Below are 24,270 nucleotides of genomic sequence, written 5' to 3'. Positions count from 1 at the left end.
TTTTCTTCGGATTAGTGAAATCGATATCACGTATCTCGGCTGATGGTACTGATGATCCAGATAGTGATGGTTGCTTCCATGCACAGGCAACATCTGTACATGATTTGCCCTCAGGGATCCGGACACCACACTCGACAGCAAACAGCAGCGCAGCGAACATGTCTCACCCAATCCGGCCATGCACATACAGTAGGAGGCATCAATGATTCAATTCTGGCGAACAATCACCTATGGTTGGAGTGATAGCATCTAAACTTTCGTAAGCTTTGAGGGCCTCTCCTGTGTACTTGGATGAGGTGTTGATGAGGTTGTTAAAAATGTCAATGTAACCTAGATCTGGCTTCCGAACGAAATCAATAAAAGCTAGTAAAATTATGTAAATGTATGCCATAAGGATCGACACCGATTGCTTGTGTCTTTTCTGTATATCGTTGTTTGTGATAAGTGTCCAATCTTGTGCAATATTTAGGTCCGCCATAATATGTAGACACAATCTTGCCGTCCAAAATGGCGTCGTAGACAAAAACACGTGTTAAGGGTGACGTCACCGCAAAGGATATAGCTGTCACGATTTGTTGTTTTTTTGTATTACCACCATTTAGCCACAGAGTGGTGCTGTTTCCTCCTTTGTCGGATTTCTTTTGTTTTTCCGGTGAGTGTCCGCTTGCCGTGATCTCTATCAAGACTGCGCTCACGCTGGGTTTTTCCCTCCCCCCACCAAGCGTCTTGATGATGGCGGAGGACAGCGAATCCGCCGCCAGCCAGCAGAGCTTGGAGCTGGACGACCAGGACACCTGCGGAATAGACGGGGATAACGAGGAGGAGAACGAGAACGTGCAAGGGTGCGAACGGCCTGTCGAACATCACAGTTTTGTGTATGTGTGTGTGTGTGAGTGCGCTCGGTGGCTAATTCGGTTAGCCTATACAAACACTCCAAGCCTATCCGCTGTAAGACTGTCCTTTTAAACTTGCAGCCTTCATAAAAAGCTGGGGTTTAAAACAGTTACAGTGCCATTTTTTTTAAACTGCTTCAATATGATGTCTTGACTTTAGAGGAAGGATGCTAGGCAAAACGTTAGCGAGCTAGTGTTGGGGCTAGTGCAGCTGTCATTCGTTGCTATGGTAGCTAACGTTAGCTCGCTGCCTCCCTGCCTGCCTCAGAGAGGGAGTATGTGCAAGCGCATATATATATATATATATATATATATATATATATATATATATATATATCGTGTTTGATTCTATATTTGAATGCAGTGATTGTAGCGAGATTGCCTTAAAATATGACTTTGTCCTCATGTTCGTAGGAGTCCCGGTGGAGATTTTGGGGCCAAGAGAAAGAAGAAGAAGCAGAAGAGGAAGAAAGAAAAGCCAAGCTCTGGAGGAGCCAAGTCGGACTCTGCCTCTGACTCACAGGAGATCAGGGTGAGCACTCCGACTTTCAGGACCATTATTTTATGAGCGTGAATGGCTTTCCCCTCTCTTTTACATTGTCATTTATAAGCAGGACTAGTGTCAACTTAAAGGTGACATGTTGTGAAATATGAAATTTTAAGTTTCCATCCCGCAGTGGTGGGCTGTGCATGTGGTACCTTGGCCCGCTGTGCGCATTTACCAGACTTAATCCACCTCTTAATACCACTGCTATTAGGTTGCAGTCATAGAAACCATCAGTACGAAACAAAAATGCAATATAACAGATAGGAATGGATATCTTACTCAAAATATGACAAACACTTCCTATCCAACCGTTGATTTTCTTTGCCGCTTATCCTCACTAGGGTCGCGGGGAGTGCTGGAGCCTGTCCCAGCTGTCAACGGGCAGGAGGTGGGGTACACCCTGAACTGGTTGCCAGCCAATCGCAGGGCATATTAAGACAAATAGCCACACTCACAATCACACCTCGGGCAATTTAGAGTGTCCAATTAATGTTGCATGTTTTTGGGATGTGGGAGGAAACTGGAGTGCCCGGAGAAAAGCCACGCAGGCATGGAGAGAACAAGCAAACTCCACACAGCTGGGGCCGGGATTGAATCTGGGTCCTCAGAACTGTGAGGCCAACGCTTTACCAGCTGATCCACCATACTGCCAAAACACTACCGACTTAAATGAAATTTAGTGGCACTTTACTGCAAGTGAACAAACATTTAAAGTTTTTGTAGCCCTGAGGATGACTTGTTTACCTGCCAGATGCCAAAAATTGTATGCTACTATTGAAAAATAATAAGAAAAAAATGTTAAAATTGTACTTGTCATAGTTTTAATAAAGCACAGTTGTTTTTTTTTTGTTTGATAATAATGTTAAGAAGAAACAGTAGTTTTCCTCAATTACAATAATGACCATGCCCCCCAGTTCTTTCATTTATCAGTAACTGCGTGCGGTCTATTTTTAGACTTTTAGTTTTGACTTTCGCATCAGGCGCCATTGCTCCAATCCACCTTGATTAACACAGTGATGTTTGACTCAAATTCACCATTCAGATGACACGGGAAAGTCATGTCTGTCCGCACGTGAAGTCTTCTATTAGGCTTTACGGGCCAGTCAAAAGAGTGACAGCCGTGCAGGACTTGTTTGCATTAAAGATTGTGAAAAACACCAGCGTTAACATGTAGCATAGTTTTGTCACTGCCTAAACTTGGTTATTTCAGGCCACTTATTTGAGAAAACACCTTGTTGTAAGTTGCAGTTGTTTTTGCTAGTTAGGCGGCTGTCCTTACAAGCAACATTAGCAGCATCTTGTGGTGACAATATGCATGTCTCTCTCTCTCTTTTGTCCTTTCTTTTTTTCTGAAGAAATCAGTGGGTTTATCTTAGTGGTTTGGATGTGAAATCTCCAAATGACGTCTCAACTTGTTTGGGTTCATGCTGTCAGCGGCCTGTACATTGAGACAAAATACCCACTGTGTTTTCTCCCCATTACAAATTGTACAGGTGAAGCTGTGGGAAAGATAAGCGACGACGTATTTTAGCGTCTTTGCCTTTTTGACTCGTCATCTGCTTTGCGTTTAATGCTCACAAACTTGTCCAAGGTAGCAGTGAAAATGTGTTCCTATATATTTTTTTAATAGTCCTCTTTTGGTGTTTTTAAGATGCTTGCTTATACAAATGACTTGTTCTGCTGGTTAAGTTACACTGTAACTTTATGCAAAGTATTCATGGTAGCTGCGCACCCCGTGCCGTGGGGAGGCTCAAGTCATCCACATTTCCAACTGTCATGACACTTAAATACTCACTGGCCAACGTGAGTCTGCTTTAAACAAGTCCACTTACTTGAAGTTTATTTCTGGTGGATACTCTTCTTCTTACATTCCTCTCCTCTGACCATCATATGTCTTCCAGAAAGCTGGACACACACAGAATTAATGAATGGTTTGACGTTTTGCCAAAAGAGGTCAGTGAGGTGTGTTGATATCATGCATTAACACATCTTCAGTCATATTTTATTCCAGAATATTCTTTTTAAACTCCAAATTTAATCAGGTTTAAGATGTTCATACTTTGAGGTACCATACCATTTTTTTATTGTTCTGTCATTCTTAAATCCACTGAAACGTAAAATGTAATATGTAGTATGTTTTTAATTTTTAAAAAAGTCAGCCAGAGTGGACTCATCTGTTTTTTCACCACACGTCCAGATGTTGTCGTATATGGATTTTTGCATCTCCCGCCATGTAAATTCTCTCGAGGCATTTGGAGAAGAACCAGGAAGTGACGTTTTTTGAAAACACCCACACTGGTGGATTCGTGTGTTTATACCTGTTTTACCAGCAGGAAAGTAGCTGTTTTTGTCTGTGTGTTAGCCAAAATGCTGGCTTGTTGTATTGCTGGATTTTGCTCAAACACTCAGAGGATGGATTCATTCTTCACACTTTTCCAAAACACCCGGTTTGTCGTCAAAAATGGGTTGCACAGGTGCAAAGGAAGAGAGCTTTGTGGGTTCTAAATGATGGGTAGGTGTGTATAGAGCTATTAAAGAAAATAATAATTGGAGGGACTAATTTGTCTCACAGTTTATAGCATATGTTATGTGTGAATTTAGAATAAATCCCCATGGTCTAACCAGCAAAATATAACAAAGCACTTATATTGCGTTTAAGACAATTTAAGCACACACAATACAATACAACACAAAACAATAACAAAATAGAAGTACAAAAACAGTTGAGTAGCATGTAACACAAGCTAACTAGCTAACAAGACTTATAGTCACCAAACTCTAACTCCGAAAGCAGCAATCATAAAAAGGTCCGTCCACATCTGATGACGCAATCCTTCATCTCAGAACATTACAAAACATCTGCGTCGTAATAACTTCATAAAGTACGTAAGTCAGGAGTGCTAAATGTGTCTGTGTGTGGCCCAGCGTTAGCCCCGACGCAGAGGTGGATCGGACGGCGAGTTGGTTTGGCTGCGTGCGGGGAGGAGAAAGGAGCCCCCCACCACCACCACTACTGGCCACCAGTGTCTGGGCACCCCTGAAGTAGTTGCTTCGCCCGGCATGGGTCCTCCTGAGTGTGCTACATACACAAGACTTGTAAAAGAGTTAGGAAATCAAACAATTATAGGCCTGTCATTTGAAATATTTCATCGGGTTCCTCGTTGGTCTGTCGGGAAGTCTTTGTTAGTCAGAAGCGATCTGCATTTCATCTAAATATGGCTCGAAATGATAGGGTAATATGGCCCCGGTCGCTTCACTCGATTGTGAGATGTTCTCTTCTTTGAAAACCGCTTCCGTGTCAGAATGGGTGTCAGAAAAATCCGAAAATCTTTGTTGTTCGTCTCCCATAGCAGGTGGCACAGCGTCTTCTCAATGGCGACTGTCCCAGTGTGACATCTGCAAATGACGTTACAGGCAATATGGCCACCACTGGGATGTTGAGTGAGACTTCCGCAACTTTGCGCATTAAGGACACGGTCTCTGCTCATTTTTTTTTCTCGCATAGACATTGAAATGAATATTATATGTACTTTTCATAACAATATCTATTTTACAATGTATATATGGATGTCAGTGGACCTATAAAACACTCCATGTATGTAACTCTGTAGAATCCTGGCTTGCCCATCCAGAAGCTGCAGGACATCCAAAGAGCTATGGAGCTGCTTTCCTGTCAGGGCCCAGCTAAGAGCATTGATGAGGCAGCCAAGCACAAGTACCAGTTCTGGGACACACAGCCGGTGCCCAAGTTAAGTAAGTGCACAGTAATTTCAGTCTGTCTTTTCATTAATCCCTGGCAGACTAAAGTAGTAAATAGTCAATGTCATCTTTAGGAAATGCAATGGAACCTCCAAAGTCAAACATCCCATAAGTGGTAAAATTTGGAGGTCAGCCAAAATTTTAGGGAAAAATATCTTCTCACTGTCAAAACCTGGAGCTCAAACTATCAACACGTGATGTCAGCAAAGGTCTGTTCTTTAATCCGGCCCACCGATTGTTTGCATTATCAAGACATTGATTTGAATTAAGACAAAACTTGGTCAAAATGTGTAGTAATTTTTCAATTTTTGACTTAGTTTGTCTAATTAATGGAATATTGCAAATAGTGAAATGAATCCTATTATTATTTATGTATGTAACAATTTTATATATTTGAAGTAACTGTTTAATTCAAATTCAATTTGAATCAAATGAATTGTTGTATTATTTTCTCAATATGTTGCTGCTGTGTTAGCAGATGAAGTGGTGACAGGCCATGGCCCGATCGAGGCCGACAAAGAAAATATTAGGCAGGAGCCATATTCCTTACCTCATGGCTTCATGTGGGACACTCTGGATCTCAGCAATGCTGATGTAGTGAGTACAGCTCAAATCTAAAATGCAAAAAATACATGGTTTAACAGGTCATAAAGCCATGGCGTGTTCCTTCTTTTTCAGCTTAAGGAGCTGTACACATTGTTAAATGAAAACTACGTACAGGACGACGATAACATGTTCAGATTTGATTACTCGCCAAGCTTCCTCAAATGGTAAACAAACCATTCTGCAACGCATGTAATGGGTAATGTGGGTCACTTTCAGAACGCCAAGTAAAAATGTAATTCATAGTTGAATTTAGTAACGCTACAACAGTTAACTCAACTGTCTAAAAATAGAATCAGTCAAAAAACAGTCAAACCAAAGATCAACAAAATAACACGATCCAAAGCAAATCTAGAATAATGAAGAAATTAAGTAAATGATCATCTATCAGTTTGGAAAGGGTTTACAAAAGCCATAACGAAAACATGGAACAGTATGGAACTTTCACAGGAGTGGCCAGCCAACAAAGATTACCCCAAGAAAACATCAACGACTCATCCAGAAGGCCACAAAGAAAGTCAGGACAACTTCTAAAGTACTGCAGGCCTCACACAACAATGAGGAAGAGACTCTACAAAAATAGCATCCCTCCAGTTCAAAAACAAATATAAAGGCTCATCATACTTTAGTCTTACTTTGCATCTCCTCAAATCATTCATAATGCAAGGCTGTTTACACTTGATTCATTAAAACAAAGTGAGGGCAATTGGCCTTCCTATTCAACTTCATAATTTGTCTTTGACTGGGGCAGGTGTGGTCTAATGCAGAAATATGTGTTTCAAGACAGCGCATGGGGATACTCATCAGCAACCAAACATCTTTTCATTGCTTGGTTCAATGGTTGGCTTCACTTTTAGCAGGACACATAGAAGAACATAGTTTGTAATTATAAAAAAGAAAATCATCAAGTGGAGATATAGTATAAAGTTATGATAGGAGATCATTGTGATGATGATGAATTCATATTCAACCCATTTTGCTTTCATAACACTTTTGAAACAAAACAGTTGAATTGCTTTAATTTGGCAGCCCAAGTATTCCTTTTCTTTCATTGTGGGCTCAAATTAGCACCTCTTTTCAGCGGGCATAACAAAGCGCTCCTTCCACCCTCCTCTTTCCAGTCTGTTCTTTTCACAAATAAGATAAGAAAATCAAGATAATTGATTTTGCACCAAAGACAATAGTTTGAATGCTCATTCAGATGATGCTGCTGATGATAAGCATGAACATTACAAACGGTCACAGAGCCACAGACTTTGAACCCCTGATGAACTTGATATGTTGTATTGCCTCACTTCACAATGCATGTAATTAAATGTATCTTTCATCTTTAACATGAAGCATATAGCCATTGCCTTTAGCGTCTTCTTGCTCCTCAGGGCTTTACGTCCGCCCGGCTGGTTACCTCAGTGGCACTGCGGAGTGAGAGTCTCTTCAAATAAGAAGCTTGTTGGTTTCATCAGTGCCATCCCGGCAGACATCTGCATTTATGACACGTGAGTATTCACAAGTGATCATCCATACTCACCGATATAATTCCCCCTTTCTCAAGATAATACTGTAGGTGATGTCAAAAATTCTCTGTCTTCTGCTGAGTTATTAAAATTTTATTTTTCAAATTGGTACCCTGGACATAAATTATTTTTATTTAGAGTATGACGTGTTTAATGGGGCGGCACGGTGCATCAGCTTGTAAAAGCGTTGGCCTCACAGTTCTGAGGACCCGGGTTCGATCCCGCCCCTGCCTGTGTGGAGTTTGCATGTTCTCCCCGTGCCTGCGTGGATTTTCTCCGGACACTACGGTTTCCTCCCACAACCCAAAAACATGCAACATGAATTTTTAAATAAAAAATTCCTAAATTGCCCCTAGGCGTGATCGTGAGTGTCGCTGTTTGTCTCTATGTGCCCTGCGATTGGCTGGCAACCAGTTCAGGGTGTACCCCGCCTCCTCCCTGTTGACAGCTGGGATAGGCTCCAGCACTCCCCATGACCCTCGTGAGGATAAGTGGCAAAGAAAATGGATGGATGGATATGTTTAATGGTAAATAAATATTTATATAACTTCAAATTAGATTGCCTGGTAAAATAGTTGAAAGAAAAGGTATGTGAACTATTTGGAATTAGATGTCTGAGTACATTTATCATAAAATGTAATGTAATCTTATCTTTATCTATGGCTCAAAGATGGGTGTGGTTGTTGGATCGGCCATCCTACAAAGTTGCCCGGTGTGGTTAGTGAACCAGCTGTCCTCGAAGGATCACCCAATTCAATGAGAAGAATGGCCTTAACAAACTGTTTTTCAGCAAGATGTGTGAAAGACAGGTTAGGGGCCTATCTCACTGTGGCCTCGAGATAAGATAGCAACCTCATGGTGACTCAAGGCACATCTGGTTTCGGAGATGTCTTTTGTTGACATCTCTTGGAGTCTGCTATGGCAAATATGGAGTGCCCAGGCCACAACCACTTCTGACCAAAAAGAACAAAGTCTTGTCTTTTGCAAAAAACAAAAAGGACAAAACATCTAAATGATTCCCAAGACTTTTGGGAGAAAGTGCATCTTTTTGTGTCTGTCTTCCTCATTAGAGGACTATACCTGTCTGTGCTGAGCACAGAACATGGGCACACAGCACACCCGTGCACAGACACAAGCAATATATACTAACTACCCCCAAGGAACACTCCCCCCACCCAGAAATGGGGACACTCCATATGTAAAATGTTAGAACTAACGAAGCTCGTTGCATTAAATGTGACATGTATTTAACAAATAACAGTCCACTTGATTTATTCAACCTATGCGGATTACCGTTACCTGGCTGACTGAGAAGCTACACAGACACTGTTCCTAATTTATCAGAAATTGTGGCCACTGAGTGTCTGTACGAAACACAGATTTCAAATGCTCAAATCTGCATTTCTGCTGCTCCAGGTTGAAGAGGATGGTAGAAATTAACTTCCTGTGTGTCCATAAGAAGTTACGCTCAAAGCGTGTAGCGCCGGTGCTCATCAGAGAAATCACGCGGCGGGTCAACCTAGAAGGAATATTCCAGGCTGTGTATACAGCAGGCGTCGTGCTGCCCAAACCGGTGTCCACGTGCAGGTAAACATTCATAACCTCTCAACACGACTTCTTTGAAATGGTCCAAAAATACAACCCCAATTCCAATGACATTGGTATATTGTGTAAAATATGAATAAGAACAGAATACAATTATTTGCAAATCCTTTTCGACCTATATACGATTGAATTCAGTACAAAAGACTGATTTAATGCTCAAACTAATGAATGTTTGTTTTTTTGCAAATATTTTCTCATTTTGAATTTCTTTCCAAAAAAATCTGGGACAGAGAAAACAAAATACTGGGAAAGTTGAAAAATGCTCAAAAAACACCTGTTTGGAAACACACTCCAGGTGAACAGGTTACTTGGAAACAGGTGTGTGTCATGATTCAGGTGTAAAAGGAGTATTCCCGAAATGAAGGGTTGTTCACAAGTAAGGGTGGAGTGAGGTTCACCACTGTGTGAACAACAGTTAGTAAATAACCCGAGACTTTAATAACAACTTTTCTCAATATACAATTTCAAGACATTTAGGGATTTCATAATCCATGGGACACAATATACAGCATCATTGTGGAAAAAATATTGCACGTGAGCTCAGGAACAGTTCGAAAAACGAGAGTTAACAAAGTTTGTCGCTACATCTACAAATACAAGTTAAAACTACCACTCAAAGGGAAAGGCATATGTCAACGCTGCTGGCTTCTCTTGCCCATCTCATCTTAGCTTATCTGATATGGGCTTACGCAAGTTGGAAAAGTGTGCTGTGATCTTACAAGTCTACATTTTGTATTCGGAAATTGTGTCCGCTGGGCCAAAGAGGAAAAGAATCATCCGGACTGTTATAAATGCAATGTTCATTAGCCTGCATTTGTGATGATAAGGGGTGTGTTAGTGCCCATGACAGGGGTCAGTTGCACATCTGTGAAGGCACCATTAATATGGAAAGGTTCAATCAGTTTTTGGAGCAACACATGCTGCCATCCAAGCAATATCTTTTTCTGGGACGTCCCTGCTTATTTCAGCAAGACAATAGCAATCTTGATCTTGATAATCTTCTGGATGTTAGAACAAAATGGCTTCTTGTTAAAAGAGTACTAGATTAGATTAGTAGTAGACTGGGCTGCCAGCAGTCCAAACCTGTGCGCCATTGAAATTTTGTGGTGAATTATTAAGCACAAAATATGGATAATGGAGAGCCCAGAGTGTTAGGAAAATAAAGTTGTACATAGAGCAAGAATGGGTTAGATTTCCACCTAAAACATTAACCATTAGTGTCCTCAGTTCCCAAATGCTCATTGAGTTTTTTTTAGGAATGGTAATACAGTGGTAAACATGCCTTTCTCCCGGCTTTTTGGAATCTGTTGCAGATATCAAATTAAAATGTTAAAAAATGAAACATTTGCAAAAAAAACCCCATTATATTCTGTGTTTACTTACATTTTACACAACGTTCCAACTTCATTGGAATTGGGGTTTGTATATACGTTATCCTTGTTTGGTTGCAAACCTAGCCACACGATAAGAAAGCCAGTGAAGTACTATACAGGAACAAGTTTTCTCTTGTATTTTGTGGTGCAGGTATTGGCATCGTTCTCTGAACCCCAGAAAGCTTGTGGAAGTCAAGTTCTCCCACCTGAGCAGAAACATGACCCTGCAAAGAACCATGAAACTCTACCGACTACCAGATGTAAAGCCTCCCTTCAGCCAACCGTCTCTTATGACTTATTTACTTCATGTAATCGGTCATCGTCCTTGCCGTAGAGCATCAAAACAGCGGGGCTGAGGCCAATGGAGCGGCATGACGTCCGGCAGGTGACCGACCTGCTGCAGAAGTACTTGAGACGGTTCCAGCTCGCGCCTTCTATGAACGACGAGGAGGTGGCTCACTGGTTCCTACCACAGGAAAACATCATAGACACATATGTCGTCGAGGTACCTGAAATACACTCATCGATGGAAAGAAGTTAGAGCATTTACTTTCCATATAAAAAGTCCACGTACCCCTTTTCAAAACCCAATAATAGTTTTAGACCATTAATTCAAATTGGTGTGTTTCTCATAAATGTTGAGACGACTGGCCATGAAATAGTTTGAGGATTTATTTGCAGCCAACTCTTTTCCATTCATATTTCAGTGTACTTGTAGAATATCAAATAAATGCTCAAAAGACCTTCTCAGCTGTTTGAGAATTTACTGGGATTCAAATATCCTAGTAGTGTTCTGAATTCCCTTACTAGTGAGGACCGAGGGTATTGTAGTACATGGACCTTAAACTGGATATTGAATAAATGCTTAAACAGCCTTTCATACTCATAGTTAAAGTATGCTCACCATCTTGAAGCTCCTCTTGTGTTCCGCAGGGTGCTGGTGGTGTATTGACTGACTTCGCTAGTTTCTACACTCTGCCTTCCACTGTGATGCATCACCCACTCCATAGGAGCTTGAAGGCCGCATACTCCTTTTACAATGTTCACACACAAACGCCGCTCCCGGATTTAATGAATGATGCCCTGATCCTTGCCAAAATGGTAATTTAGTATTCTGTGTTCGTGAGGTATTCCAACTTCCTCTCACACTACATAAACTGGCTTTTTCTGTTCTCTTAATATTCCTTAGATGTATGCGAATGTTAGGGGTTTGTTTTTCTTTTTTTTTACATCTATTTTTCCTGCAAACACTCTCACAGTTAAAATGTTGGCGGCTAGCACTAGGACGTTAGCAGCTGGGCAACTTTGGAGGCCTATTTTCCCCTCACATTTTTCAAAGTATATACAGTGCCTTGTGAAATTATTCGGCCCGCTTGAACTTTTCAACCTTTTGCCACATTTCAGGCTTCAAACATGAAGCTATACAATTTACATTTTTTGTCAAGAATCAACAAGCTGGACACAATCGTGAAGTGGAACGAAATTTTTGGCTATTTTATACTTTTCAACAAATAAAAACCTGAAAGGTGGGGCGTGCAATAATATTCGTCACCCTTGCGTTAATACTTTGTAGCACCACCTTTTCTGCAATTGACCCCTCCGTAGAAATTGCGTCATCCGCATCGCTGACCAATCAGAGGCCAGAGATCTGCATAAATGTTGGCGTCCGCCATTACCTCTGACAACGTTGCATGGTCCAGTATCGCTTTTGTTAGCGTTTTATCGCGTATTTGGGTTCTTTAAGAATAGATATGGTTAAGAGGTGTAGTCACGGACTTTGTAATAGTGACGACAGGTATCCTGAAATGCTAGTTGGTGGAGTTCAATTCGTACCCTATCCAAAACCGAAGACCCAGTACGAAAAATATCTTCGATGGATCAAACTTTGTGGAAGATCGTATGATCAACTGAATCCATCTAAAATCAACCGGAACAGATATGTTTGCACAAAGGTAAGCCCTACATTTGATTTTCAATACATGTCTCATATAAATGAATTAGCAGTTCTTCGCTTGCATAACATAGCTACGTGTGTAGGATTGACACACTTGATCTGTGTTGAGCAATATTTTGCGATGATCTGAGTGCACAAACGTGTCTCTTTGTTGCTGGCTAGCCAACCAAGATAAACCGGACTATGTTTGCACAAAGGTATGCCCTATATTTGATTTTCAATACATGTCTCATATAAATGAATTAGCAGTTCTTCGCTTGCATAACATAGCTACGTGTGAACGATTGACACACTTGATCTGTGTTGATCGCTATTTTGCGATGATCTGACTGCACAAACGTATCTCTGTTCGGCGGCTACCGAGCTAAGCTAAACCGGACTAGCGAGTCCTAAAAGCCTTCGACGTGCACCGAGACACCAAGACTGAAGGAAGGATGTTTGAGGAAACTATAAAGTAGTGATTGTCGTACTCGGTCGGGACTTACGTAGGTTCGGCACTAATTCAAGAATAATTATTGAGGGGAGCGCGTGACGTTACACAAAGAAAACGAGAGAAACAACTCGTAACTCAAGCCTCGCCTTCTTTTCCTTCATATGGCGGTTCACAAACGGCTATACAGATACACATACAGATTCTGCATACAAGTGTGATATGTAACACTAAAATATGAAACTGTCAATGACGAATTTGTCTTTGGGTTATAATATATTATATTATGTGGCTTCTCGGTCTTCCTCTGACTCTGGAAAGATCTCGCACTAATATCAATGGTTTCTCCGTCGATATGCATGTAAATACCATTGAAATACCCCTCGCTGAAATACTTGAAGCCCCGCTGTCTGCTTTTCAATGATATTTCACTATTCGCTAAGAATGCGAGTGAAAAATCAGCCGGTAAATCGGACAATTTTGCTCTAGTCTTTTCTTCCTGCGCCGCCATTTTTGCTAATTGTTTGTCTGAGGTTAGCACACGTGGGGTGACGTAACTTCAGGAGGCGTGGTTAAGTGCCCTGTACAGAGGGGTCAATTACAGCTCCAGCAACAAGTCGCTTGGGGAATGTCTCTTATCAGTTTTGCACATCAATAGACTGAAATTCTTGCCCATTCTTCCTCGCAAAACAGCTCGAGCTCAGTGAGGTTGGATGAAGAGAGTTTGTGAACAGCAGTCTTCAGCTCTGCCCACAGATTCTCGATTGGATTCAGGTCTGGACTTTGACTCGGCCATTATAACACCTAGATACGTTTATTTGTGAACCATTCCATTGTAGATTTGGCTTTATGTTTTGGATCATTGTCGTCTTGGAAGATAAATCTCCATCCCAGTCTCAGGTCTTTTGCAGACTCCAACAGGTTTTCTTCCAGAGTGGTTCTGTATTTGGCTCCTTTCATCTTTCCATCAATTTTAACCATCTTCCCTGTCCCAGTTGAAGAAAACCAGGCCCAAACCATGAGGCTGTGTTCAGGGTCATGAGCTGTGTTGCTTTTAAGGCCAACATATTGTTTTGCATTGTAGCCAAAAAGTTGGATTTTGGTTTCATCTGACCACAGCACCTTCTTCCACATGTTTGGTGTGTCTCCCTGGCGGCTTGTGGCAAACTTAAAACCAGACTTTTAATGGATATCTTTGAGAAATGGCTTTCTTTTTGCCACTCTTCCATAAAGGCCAGACTTGTGCAATGTACGACTAATTAATGTCCTATGGCCAGACTCTCCCACCTCAGTTGTAGATCTCTGCAGTTCACCCAGAGTGATCACCGGCCTCTTGGCTGCATCTCTGATCAGTCTTCTCCTTGTTCAAGGTGAAAGTTTCGAGGGACAGCCGGGTCTTGGTAGATTTGCAGTGGTCTGAAACTCCTTCCATTTCAATATGATTGCTTGCACAGTTCTCCTTGAGATGTTTAAATTCTGGGAAATCTTTATGTATCCAAATCCGGCTTTAAACTTCTCCACAACAGTATCTCGAACCTGCCTGGTGTGTACCTTGGTCTTCATGATGCGCTCTGCACTTTAAACAAAACCCTGAGACTATCACAGAGCAGGTGCATTTATACAGAGACTTGATTACACACAGGTGGAGTCTATTTATCATCATCAGTCAACATTGGATCATTCAGAGATCCTCACAGAACCTCTGGAGTGAGTTTGCTGCACTGAAAGGAAAGGTGCAGAATAATATTGCACGCCCCACTTTTCAGGTTTTTAATTGTTAAAAAAGTTTTAAATATCCATAAATTTCATTCCACTTCACGATTGTGTCCCACTCATTGTTGATTCTTGACAAAAAAAAATAATTTTATATCTTTGTTTGAAGCCTGAAATGTGGTGAGAGGTTGAAAAGATCAAGGGGGGCAAATACTTTCACAAGGCACTGTATAGGAGATGCAATGTTTTTGCAATGTGGGAGGAAGCTGGAGTACCCTGAGAAAACCCATGCAAGCAAGGAAAACACTTCAAACAGGAATCCTAGGGTACAAACTTAAACTGTTTGCCACATTGCTAACCGCTATTACCATGCTGCCTTGCAGCCTTAAAAGCTGTATCTGAAATAAATAAGAACATTAAAGATCAACTGACAGCGATATATACATTTTAAAATAGACATTGTCATGAAAACTACATATATTATTATTCACTTCAATGTTTATGTGCAGTGGGGGTCAGATAGCCTGCAATATCATTTGCAGATGTCACACTGGGATAGTCACCATTGAAAACACGCTGTATGAAGTGGGAAGAGCGAATCCATCCTCCCAAGTGTTCGAGGAAAATAGGTATAAGCCAACATAAACACTCGACCCGGCTACTGCAAAAAAACGTCACTTCCTGGTTCTTCTCCAACACAAATTCCTCGAGAGGATTTTCATGGCGGGAGATGCAAACATCATGTGTGGTGAAAAAACAAATGGGTCCATTCCGGCCACCTTTTATTATCAAATTAAAAACATACTAAAAATTATGCTTTACGTGTCAGTTGACCTTCAATGTCTGCTCGACTTGAACTAGATAACTTGAGCGGCCTAAAAATCCATGGACTCCAGAAGTCTGCAGAACTTCCATCTGTCCATTTTCTGAGTTGCTTTTCCCCACAAGTGTCAGGGGAGTGGTGGAGCCCATCCCATCCCAGCCGTCATCACACAGGAGGTGCAGGGGCCCCATGAACTGGTTGCCAGCCAATCGCAGGGCACATAGCAACAAACAACCATTCACAATCACACCTAGGTGCAATTTAGAGTCTCAATGAATGCATGTGTTTGGAATGTGGGAGGAAACCGGAATGCTGGGAGAAAACCCACACAGGCATGGGGAAAGTCCAAACGAACAAGCATGCAAACAAGCAAACGCCACAGAGGCGGGGCCGGGATTTGAACCCCAGTCCTCAGAACTGTGTGGCAGAGGCTCTCACCAGTTGTTCCACTCTTTCCCCTCTCCAGAACTTCAACAGGGGAATAAATCTCAACCCTCACAGTAGTTGTATTTATATTTCATAACAGAAAGGCTTTGACGTGTTCAATGCCTTGGATCTAATGGAGAATAAAGTCTTTCTGGAGAAGCTCAAATTTGGTATAGGAGATGGAAATCTGCAGTATTACCTCTACAACTGGAAATGTCCACCTACGGATGCTGATAAGGTCAGTGAGCAGGATTTGAGTTTTGATTTTTTTTTTTAAAGAAAAAAAAAAACAATTGACTGATTAAAAAATGCAAATTTATCTTCCAGGTTGGTCTGGTCCTTCAGTAGCCCCATGCTACAGAAACACATGCACAAACGCATACATTCACACATACAATGAGGACACAAAATCTGGCAGACACCCCTGCACACAGGTCTCCTGAGACAGACTGCTGTTGGAAAGCAACCATTTGACCAGGAAGATTTTTTTTTCCAAGTGCATTTTTTTCATCTCACCTGAAGGTGAAAAAAGTATTAAAAAAAAAAAAAACTGTTGAGCTCCTCAACATTCTGAATGTGAATGTCATGTTATGCCTGAGACGTCTGCTCACATTTAAAACAAACCAGTTTGGTGTTCAGATCACCGGCATGCCCTCAATGTCATATGTAAGTAAATAAGGTGAGTAATGAGCAAGTTTTTCTCATTTTTGAAAGTTATGTTGTCCTTAAATACTACTGCACCTCACCAGTGAATAGTGAACAATTTGAGATAAGTGACTTTCATTACAACTACATTGGTGGGATTTTTTTTTTTAAATGTAAACCCAAATAATTGTTGAAAAAGCAGGGCTAGATGTGTTTGGGGTTGTTTTAGTTTCCCCCGAAAAACCCATTTTAAAGGAATTAGGTGGGGAGAAAAAAAATCATCAGATTGGTGAAATTGCAGTTGCTTAACTGTGAGCGTGCAGGGTTTCCACTGTATACCATTCCTCTGCTACGTACTTTATTATTTCTTGGTACATACACACTTCTACACTGTCATACAGTTATTAAACCAACAGGTGCATTTACTTTTTTCTTTTTTTAAATGAAAAGTCAAGTTACCTTTACAGCATGATGTCATGCACTCAGTTGAGAACTCATCTGTTTTTTTTATGTATAAAGAATGTATTACATCAATGAAGCACATTTTTTTTCAGTTTAGAAAAGGTCTAATGTGTGAAAGTGAGCTGCTGCAATGTTACAACGGTCTAGTATTAAACTTGCCATTAATGCTAAACCCTCCGACCTGCCTTCCATTCTAAACTAAATGAATAACGTTAATTAACCTCAGTGGAATTACAAATCACCATAGTATTTGCCACAAACAAAAAAAAAATGTGGAACTTAGACTGCACCATAACCTTCTCTAAACGTTTAAATATACATGCAGAACTGTTCAATATTGCAGATCTCTTTGCACAGCTTGTTCTCTAAACAAGGAGACAAATGTCAAAATTCACAAGTGTTTCATCCATGAATGAACCCAGTGCTTTTCTGTGACTCTTCCAGTGGTGCATTACAACATAATGTTGAGACTAAAACTGGAGGTTGACCGGAAGAGGACCAGTACTTTTTTCCTGGTTCAATTAGAGTTGGTATTCAAACTTTACTTTTCATCATGTTGCCATCATTAGACCAAGACTACACCTAACATTTGATCAACAGTACCTCACTATTACAAAGCTTCCAACAAAGAGGAGCAACTGAGCTTGGAGTCATCAGCAAATTGCAAAAGTAAGACTAGTAGAGTCACAGAAAGGCATGGAGATGAACATCCTTGGAGATTTTCATGGCTCAAATACTTGTGAATGTTGCCATTCAGTTTTTTGTTAGAAAACGGGATTTTGAAAAAAAAAAAAAAGTACTGAACCATTACAGATTAAATGTGCAGAACGTTAAGTTAGGCTTGCCTGTAAAGGTTTTCGTGCATTTTAGTCTTAAAATTTCTCCGAAAACCCCAATACTCCAACCTTATTGTGAATAGTGTTTATCATTTCATACATTTAATACAGCCCCTGAGGACTTTATTAAAAACTACACGTGGTTTAAAACATCAATTTTACATCTTTTTCCATCCACATTCAGGATTTCATCACGTGGGCAAATAAAGCACCACCAGTTGAAAACAACGATTTCTGAGCCGGCACCAAGTGTAGAGAGAAAACCAGTAAACAACAACAAAAAAGCAAATTTGTTCTTCCTGTTGTGGTTGGGACAATATAGAGTCTCATGGCAAAATCAGCATTTAGTTGTTCCGTCCGGGAATAAGCTTATTGAAAGCATTTCATTTTGGGGGGCATTTCATATGTATAAATAAGCTGTCAATCACCTTACCTGTTGAATGATTCCTTTCAGAGAGAATTATTGGAATTTTTGAGGGGAAGGGGCTACGTGTTTGATATTTGGGGCTTGTTTTTGACGTCTTCATCCCAGTACGTTGTATTTACTTTCTACTCATACTGTGTCTGAAACAAGTCTACTGTATTTTTTCGGAGTTGTGTTGTGCAGCTAAATGCATGGGAAAAGTACTATTGAGAATTGGTCTTGTGACAGTTTTCTGAAGTCCAAATCGGGCAACCAGAGAACTGATATGACTGAGTGCATCTTGCTGTTTTATTTTAAAGTGAGCGTCCTCTGTTGTTCGGTCCTCACATTTGAGATGTCTCCTTTTTCTGCTTTTTGTCTCTTCCCTTTATTACACATGAAGAAAGCACAGTCTGCTTGAGTTAGAGCTCTTTTTATATATATAAATATATATCTATATATATACAATTGAAACCTTGAGTGAGTCGCATTCACCAAGCTGGCTGAACTTTTTATGCACCACACAGACTGACGCTGGTTGTCTCCCAAACGTGTGAATGTTGCGCATGTTGCTGCAATGATTGTAGTATCAATGTTACTAGCCAGCCACGCCCTTTAGTGACAACTCCGGCCCTGAGAACCTGCCTTATTTGGAAAATGTAGTTGTATCCCCCCCCAGACCCTCGACCGGAAGTTTGATGTTATGGCGTAAAATTAACACATACAGCTTCATCAAACTGAAGAACAACATTTCTATTCAAATCCATCGTAAGCTGTGAAAAAGGCTGACAGAACTTGTACCAGCATCATTTGAGAGCGTATTACACACAATGCTACTAAGCTGTTTGAAGAAACGCTGCCTACACCAGCATGGATATTTGAATAAATTCACGTGACAAAATCAAAAAGGCTGATTTTTGCATTTTTGGGAAATGCTGTGGTGTTATTTGACCGCTTTGAAACTTCCATCAAGTTCCACAGAAATATGTATTTTTTTTTCCTGTTTTAGGTTATCGAGGATGACCAAAATTATTTCTATTTGCTGAAGTTAAAATATTGACTTTTTTTAAAGGCAATTTTTCATTGTGTTCATGGAAGTTACATTTATGGTACATATAGTAAGTTACTAGTATTTCCTTTTAACAATTTAAAAAAGCATATTTTTTTGGAAGCTTCTGATGGGTTTAGTGATGACATTTGAGTTAATTGAAGACATACCTGAACTACAGTACGCTTCTTTTTGTAACATCATGGGAAACTCAAAAGAAATCAGTCAAGATCTCAGGAAGAGAGTCTGGTCTTCCACAAGTCCGGCTTATCCTTGGATGCAATTTCCAAAGGCCTGAATCTTCCACATTTTACATGCAAGATGGGTTCTGTGTCCTAGAGATACATATTTTTGTCTGAAATTTACATAACTCGAACAAAATAAAAAGACCTTATGATGACGCTAGCTGAAGCTGATCAGTGTCTTTTATCCACACTGAAATGTTTTTATAAAGTACGATATTGTAGTGATACTAATTATAAAGTGTTACAAAAATACTTTTTAGGAAGAGGATGGGACAAATAGCTCAAGGAGGGAAAGGACTTAAGTTACAAGTCTGATCACAGAACAAATGCCACTCATTTCAAAGGACCATTGTTAGTGCTTCCTCTTGAAATTAAATGCTCTAACAAAAGTCCCGATAAAATCATATTCATCTATGAGGATCATTGGATGCATCATATTATCTGTTTGAAATCTGCATTATTATTTTTTTAAAAAGAGTGTAAAAACCAGATTTGATTTTCAATCTTAACACCAATAAAACAGTAGAGTAAAAGTTAACCAAAGGCATTTAATGATGAACAGTCATCTCATGTCTTAATACCCACTGCGAAAACACGAATTGGCCACGATAAATAAGAACAAAACACTACACTTTAACCTTGATAATAAATGACTTGCTTTGAACGGGATTCTTGTTTAGTTCATCTAACTTTCACCCATCCATTTGTGCTGCTTATTCTCATAAGGGTCACGGGAGTGCTGGAGTCTATCCCAGGTATCAGGCAGGCCCTGAACTGGCTGCTCGTTCACACAGGTATGGCCGGGATTTGAACCCCGGTCCTCGGAACTGAAGGAGATGCTCTAAACAGTCGCTACACCGGACCGCTCATTCTAAGTTTTCGTGCCCCCCCCTCCAAAAAAAAGCATTCAAGAATTGAGGTACTCTGCCTTTACAAGCACTTTTTTTAATTATGTTTGTGGAACTAACATTTGCAAGCAAAGCCAGAAAAAAATTGACAAATCTTTTGAATCCTTGTCCAACTGTTTTTTTTTTTTTTCTCCAGAGTTTTAGCACAAAATGAAAACAAGCTAAACAGAATAATTCAAAACAGGTGTTTTTTTTTTTTTTTTTTTTTTACACAATGTCCACTTTTCTGCCTTTCAGTGACTCTTCCAGTCTCTTCACTGCAACCTCCTGATTGCGACAATTTGCTCAGAGGTCACTTCTCTTTGAGAACATCCTGCTTGGAACCTCGCAATGGCTGAGTTTTTGTTGATCAATCGTTATGGTCTCATGATCTCAGAATGTGAATAAATGTATTGCTCCACTCATGTAATGTTTGCTGTTCAAGTCCTTGTTAGAGAGCAGCAAAAAGGACTGGGCCACTAACCAGTTGGACATATTAAGTTAACCTGTAAAGATGATTGTGCTTTTTAATTGATCTGGAAATTTACCCTGAATATTTTTGTGGTGTGTAAATTAACCCCAAGGCGCATATATTAAGTTCTGACTAATGGGTGGGTTGGAAATTAATTTCACTTGGCTTGCTTTGGTTTCGGCTTTCTTTTTTTCTTTGCCGGGTTCGAAACAATTTTTTTCACTTTGAGATACTGCAGCACGCAGGATGCGGAGGACTCTGGGACTTGACCCTCTGACTCCAGTTTTCTTTTCTTGCCCGCCCTCTGTCTGCCTTCCTCCTCTTTAACGTCAATGTCGTGTTGCAGTTGGGCACCAGGTGCTCCGCCTTGTATCCAGGGAACGTCCAGTGAGGGCACCCTCGGTATGATGGCCTCCACGGTGTCAGCGAACATCTCACCGTCGTCGTCGTCGTTGTTTCCGCCACCTCGGCAGCCGCTGCGCCTGAACCCCAGAGCTAAGACACTCTTGAGCCCCAGCGGCTGGGCAACGGTTTCACTCAACCGGGGCACCTGGCAGGCGGGCACGCCTCTGCTGGCGCTCAGCGCTATCAGGTGGCTGGTCATGTGCTTCGGTTTGACCGACTTACACACCAGCACCAGATTGAGTTGGTTCCTCTCCAGAGCTTTGGTGACCTCATTGATGCCCAGGGCGAGTCGTCGCCTCACGGCCACATCCGACCAGCCGCCTTTGGTCGTATCCTTAGCTTTATTCATGTCCGATGAAGACGAGGGAACGGGAACTCTTTTCCCCCTCCATGGCCGAAACACTTTCACCTCTTTCTTCTCGAGCCCCACTGAAATGAGTTTCTCATTTAAGGTTGTCAGGATGAAACGCATGTCTTCTTGAGGAAGCGGGCTCCATTGCACTGTGAAAGGGGACGTAAACAACGTCTTGACCTGAATGGGCTTTTTGACGGCCTTTTTGCTGACGCTCTTCCCTGGGGTGTCCATCTGCTCTACTGGAATGAAAAAATATATGTAAATCAAATGGATTTTACACAAGAATGACAACGCTTCATGAAATAGGTAAAATTAACAATTGACTGACAGGAAAGAGTGTCTAATACAAAAATAACGTTATGAGTAACTTGATTCACAAGTATAACTTACATAATATGTAACGTAGAGGGTAGGCCAAAACCAAATAATTAAAAACTACATAAATACTGGAGTTTTAAGCAAAGGAAGGATGCAAAATAAAACTCTTCTAAAAACTGGGGAGGAAGGTATGAGAAAGGAAAGGACGTAGTGATGTATTAATTTAAAAAGATTGGTGTGATGGGCAAAAGTTCAAAATGAGGAACGTGTAAATCTAGTGAGAAAATTTACCGTAGCATAAATAGCGACAGCTGTGGCCACTAGGCGGCGCTCAGTCTGGTTTTGGGAGAAGAGCTCCATTTTTGGTTCACAAAACACTTGTTCTATTACGGCGTCTGACGTGAAATTGCGCCTTTTGAACGATCCGAGACCTGGCGCATTGCATTGTGGAGAACCTCAAAGTCATGCGGATTCCAGTTTGGAGGGAATGTGGCGAGAAGGGGTTTTTGATGCGAAGTGAAATGTTTAAAGATTGGGTTTTTTTTTTTTCCCGTGATTTTCAGTGTGAAACACACATATATTGTTAGCATTTGATGAATCATTATGTTATCTTTCATCATAACTAATTATCTTAGTCATTTGTTACATTTTTGGACCATATAAGGTGAACAAATATACCCTGCATGCAGTGCCACCGGTGCTGAGAAAAGGAACATGCCTGGTCGAGGTGGTCCTGAACGAAGATGAGTGATAAAAAGGAAATGTTATAAACTGCATCCAGGCTTTTTACTGCTTCATTCTACTTAAAATTTCTGCACATGGCTCTAAAAAACATGTACCGTAATTTACGGCCTATAAACTGTGATTTTTTTTTTTCCACCCCACACACTTTCAACCCTTCGGTTACGCAGTGATGCGGCTAATTTGTGCATTTTTTCTAACGCCTGCAAGGGGGCACTCGAGCGGAAGGCAACCAGAGTGAGACCGGTGGAATATATGTGCTAAGGAAGTGACTTTTACCGGTGCAGCCCTGTTCACGCTGCACTAGCGTTAGCGCGGCGCTAGCGTTAAACTCTCTGTGTACCGTCCGTCTTTGTAAATATCTGGTGCTTCAATGCGGGTTTCAATGTGGGCACTTGCAGCTTTTACAAAGCTGCGGCTTATGTATGTACCAGATGGTATTTCTTATACAAATGTACTGGGTGAGGCTTATAACCAGGTGTGCTCTGTAGGCCGGGAATTACGGTACATTACATTGATTTCTGCACTGAGGCCCCATAGCTCAGTGGTTTTGTAAACCAGGGATCGTGAGTTCGTATCTCACTAGGGCCTCTACTCCCCAAAAGAGGTTGCGTCAGGAAGGGCATCCGGCGTAACAACTGCGCCAAACAATTATGAACGTTCATCTGAGATGTCATGCTGTGGCGACCCCTAATGGGACAAACTGAAACAAACTTACTTATATTGATTTCAAAACATTGCACTTTGTTATTCACTGAGGCTTTTTTCATAAAATTATGTTTAGTAAAATCTATTTTAATGTAAATCTCATTAGTTATTGAATGAACTAAAATTCATTTACTATTCAATGAAGTTCTATGCCTACATGCCAAATCAGTTTTTAAATACACATTTTTCTGCCACACTAGATACTGCATTGCCAGTTATATCTCACTGTATTTATTCCTTTTGCAGCATCAAAGTAGTGACAGTACTGACATTTTTCATCTAGTGGCCAACAGTCAGTTATGGACTAACCTTGAAATTAAGGAATAAAGAAAGTTGTGAACTTTCCCATAAAATCGTAGACTTCCCCTAAGTTTAAGACACCTTTGGTGTCAATCTTTGTAGTCACAGGAAGTTTCAAATCTTAAGGAAGTTTACTTTTTGCTTAGTTTTCATAGGCGAATTTAAGGAAAATTACACGTAACCTATTTCTTGTTGGGTTTTGAATATTTTACTAAAGGATGGGATAATTTATCATCTGATGTATTCGTGTATGACATGAATGAAAAGTTGAAACACAGACACTGACGGAATATTAATTTGATAGCATTAAACAAGCTCAGACTATTTTTTTCCATGTTTTTGCAAAAAAACCCCACAAAATTTTCGCATGTGGTTTTCTTGTTCTTTTGAGCATGTAGACCAACAATATTAATAGGTAATAAAAAAAAACTGTCATTGAATGATTACCCACAGTCCAAGGAATGATTCTAAAACACCTTCTTCTATCATACTGTGACTCTCGACTTAGCGAAAACCAAAAACACTTTAAATAACTTTACCTGAATGTCACCGCACAAATGTGTTCCAATTTTCTCTATATTTCTACTTCACATACACGTATATCTATCCATCCATCGTCTAGCGATCCTTCGAAGCACACGCTTTTAACACAGGTCGCCGCCATCTTGTTCATATTTGAAGACCTTTATTTAAACGGAAGTGGTAAACAGCGCCAACGGTCGTTCAGGGGACAGTGCCGTACTTAAAAAAAATAATAATAATAATTCTGGAAACATATTTGACTGGACATTTTCACAAACATTAT

General features: G+C 40.6%; 2 protein-coding genes across 8 annotated transcripts; one reads left to right on the top strand and one right to left on the bottom strand.

The window, feature by feature from the left end:
• Positions 1-38: 38 nt before the first annotated feature.
• Positions 39-19,731, top strand: nmt2 (N-myristoyltransferase 2). 6 transcript variants are annotated; one of them, XR_009795166.1, is made up of 14 exons: positions 216-259; positions 723-842; positions 1,308-1,425; positions 5,052-5,193; positions 5,675-5,796; positions 5,878-5,969; positions 7,182-7,298; positions 8,733-8,903; positions 10,446-10,554; positions 10,629-10,799; positions 11,228-11,395; positions 15,741-15,878; positions 15,968-16,306; positions 17,768-19,731. XR_009795166.1 is itself a non-coding variant. In XM_061821111.1 (13 exons), exons 1-13 carry the CDS (start codon positions 179-181, stop codon positions 15,986-15,988), a joined length of 1,500 nt encoding a protein of 499 aa, XP_061677095.1. In that variant the 5' UTR covers positions 39-178; the 3' UTR covers positions 15,989-19,731. The 6 variants fall into 6 exon arrangements, 4 of the variants coding, with proteins under 4 accessions (XP_061677095.1, XP_061677094.1, XP_061677092.1 ...); XR_009795165.1 differs by having other exon boundaries at positions 15,968-16,319; XM_061821111.1 differs by lacking the exon at positions 216-259 and adding an exon at positions 39-189 and having other exon boundaries at positions 15,968-19,731.
• Positions 19,732-19,807: 76 nt separating this feature from the next.
• Positions 19,808-24,169, bottom strand: rpp38 (ribonuclease P/MRP 38 subunit). 2 transcript variants are annotated; one of them, XM_061821113.1, is made up of 2 exons: positions 24,005-24,169; positions 19,808-21,637 (listed from the first exon to the last, which is right to left on the bottom strand). In XM_061821113.1, the coding sequence occupies exon 2, from the start codon at positions 21,627-21,629 to the stop codon at positions 20,796-20,798; it is 834 nt and encodes a 277-aa protein (XP_061677097.1). In that variant the 5' UTR covers positions 21,630-21,637; positions 24,005-24,169; the 3' UTR covers positions 19,808-20,795. The 2 variants fall into 2 exon arrangements, with proteins under 2 accessions (XP_061677097.1, XP_061677098.1); XM_061821114.1 differs by having other exon boundaries at positions 19,808-21,634.
• Between the last annotated feature and the right edge of the window lie 101 nt (positions 24,170-24,270).

Source organism: Syngnathoides biaculeatus, chromosome 5, assembly GCF_019802595.1.
Source record: "Syngnathoides biaculeatus isolate LvHL_M chromosome 5, ASM1980259v1, whole genome shotgun sequence".
In the NCBI taxonomy this organism is placed as follows: domain Eukaryota; kingdom Metazoa; phylum Chordata; class Actinopteri; order Syngnathiformes; family Syngnathidae; genus Syngnathoides; species Syngnathoides biaculeatus.
This window is presented reverse-complemented; position numbering and strand designations above follow the sequence as displayed.

Excerpts from the sequence above, each read along its gene's own strand:
- rpp38 (XM_061821113.1), bottom strand. The coding sequence starts at position 21,629 with ATGGACACCCCAGGGAAGAGCGTCAGCAAAAAGGCCGTCAAAAAGCCC.
- nmt2 (XM_061821108.1), top strand. The coding sequence starts at position 231 with ATGGTTGGAGTGATAGCATCTAAACTTTC. Across the intron at positions 1,426-5,051 it reads CTGACTCACAGGAGATCAGG|AATCCTGGCTTGCCCATCCA; the intron begins GTGAGCACTCCG and ends GTAACTCTGTAG. Across the intron at positions 11,396-15,740 it reads CCCTGATCCTTGCCAAAATG|AAAGGCTTTGACGTGTTCAA; the intron begins GTAATTTAGTAT and ends ATTTCATAACAG.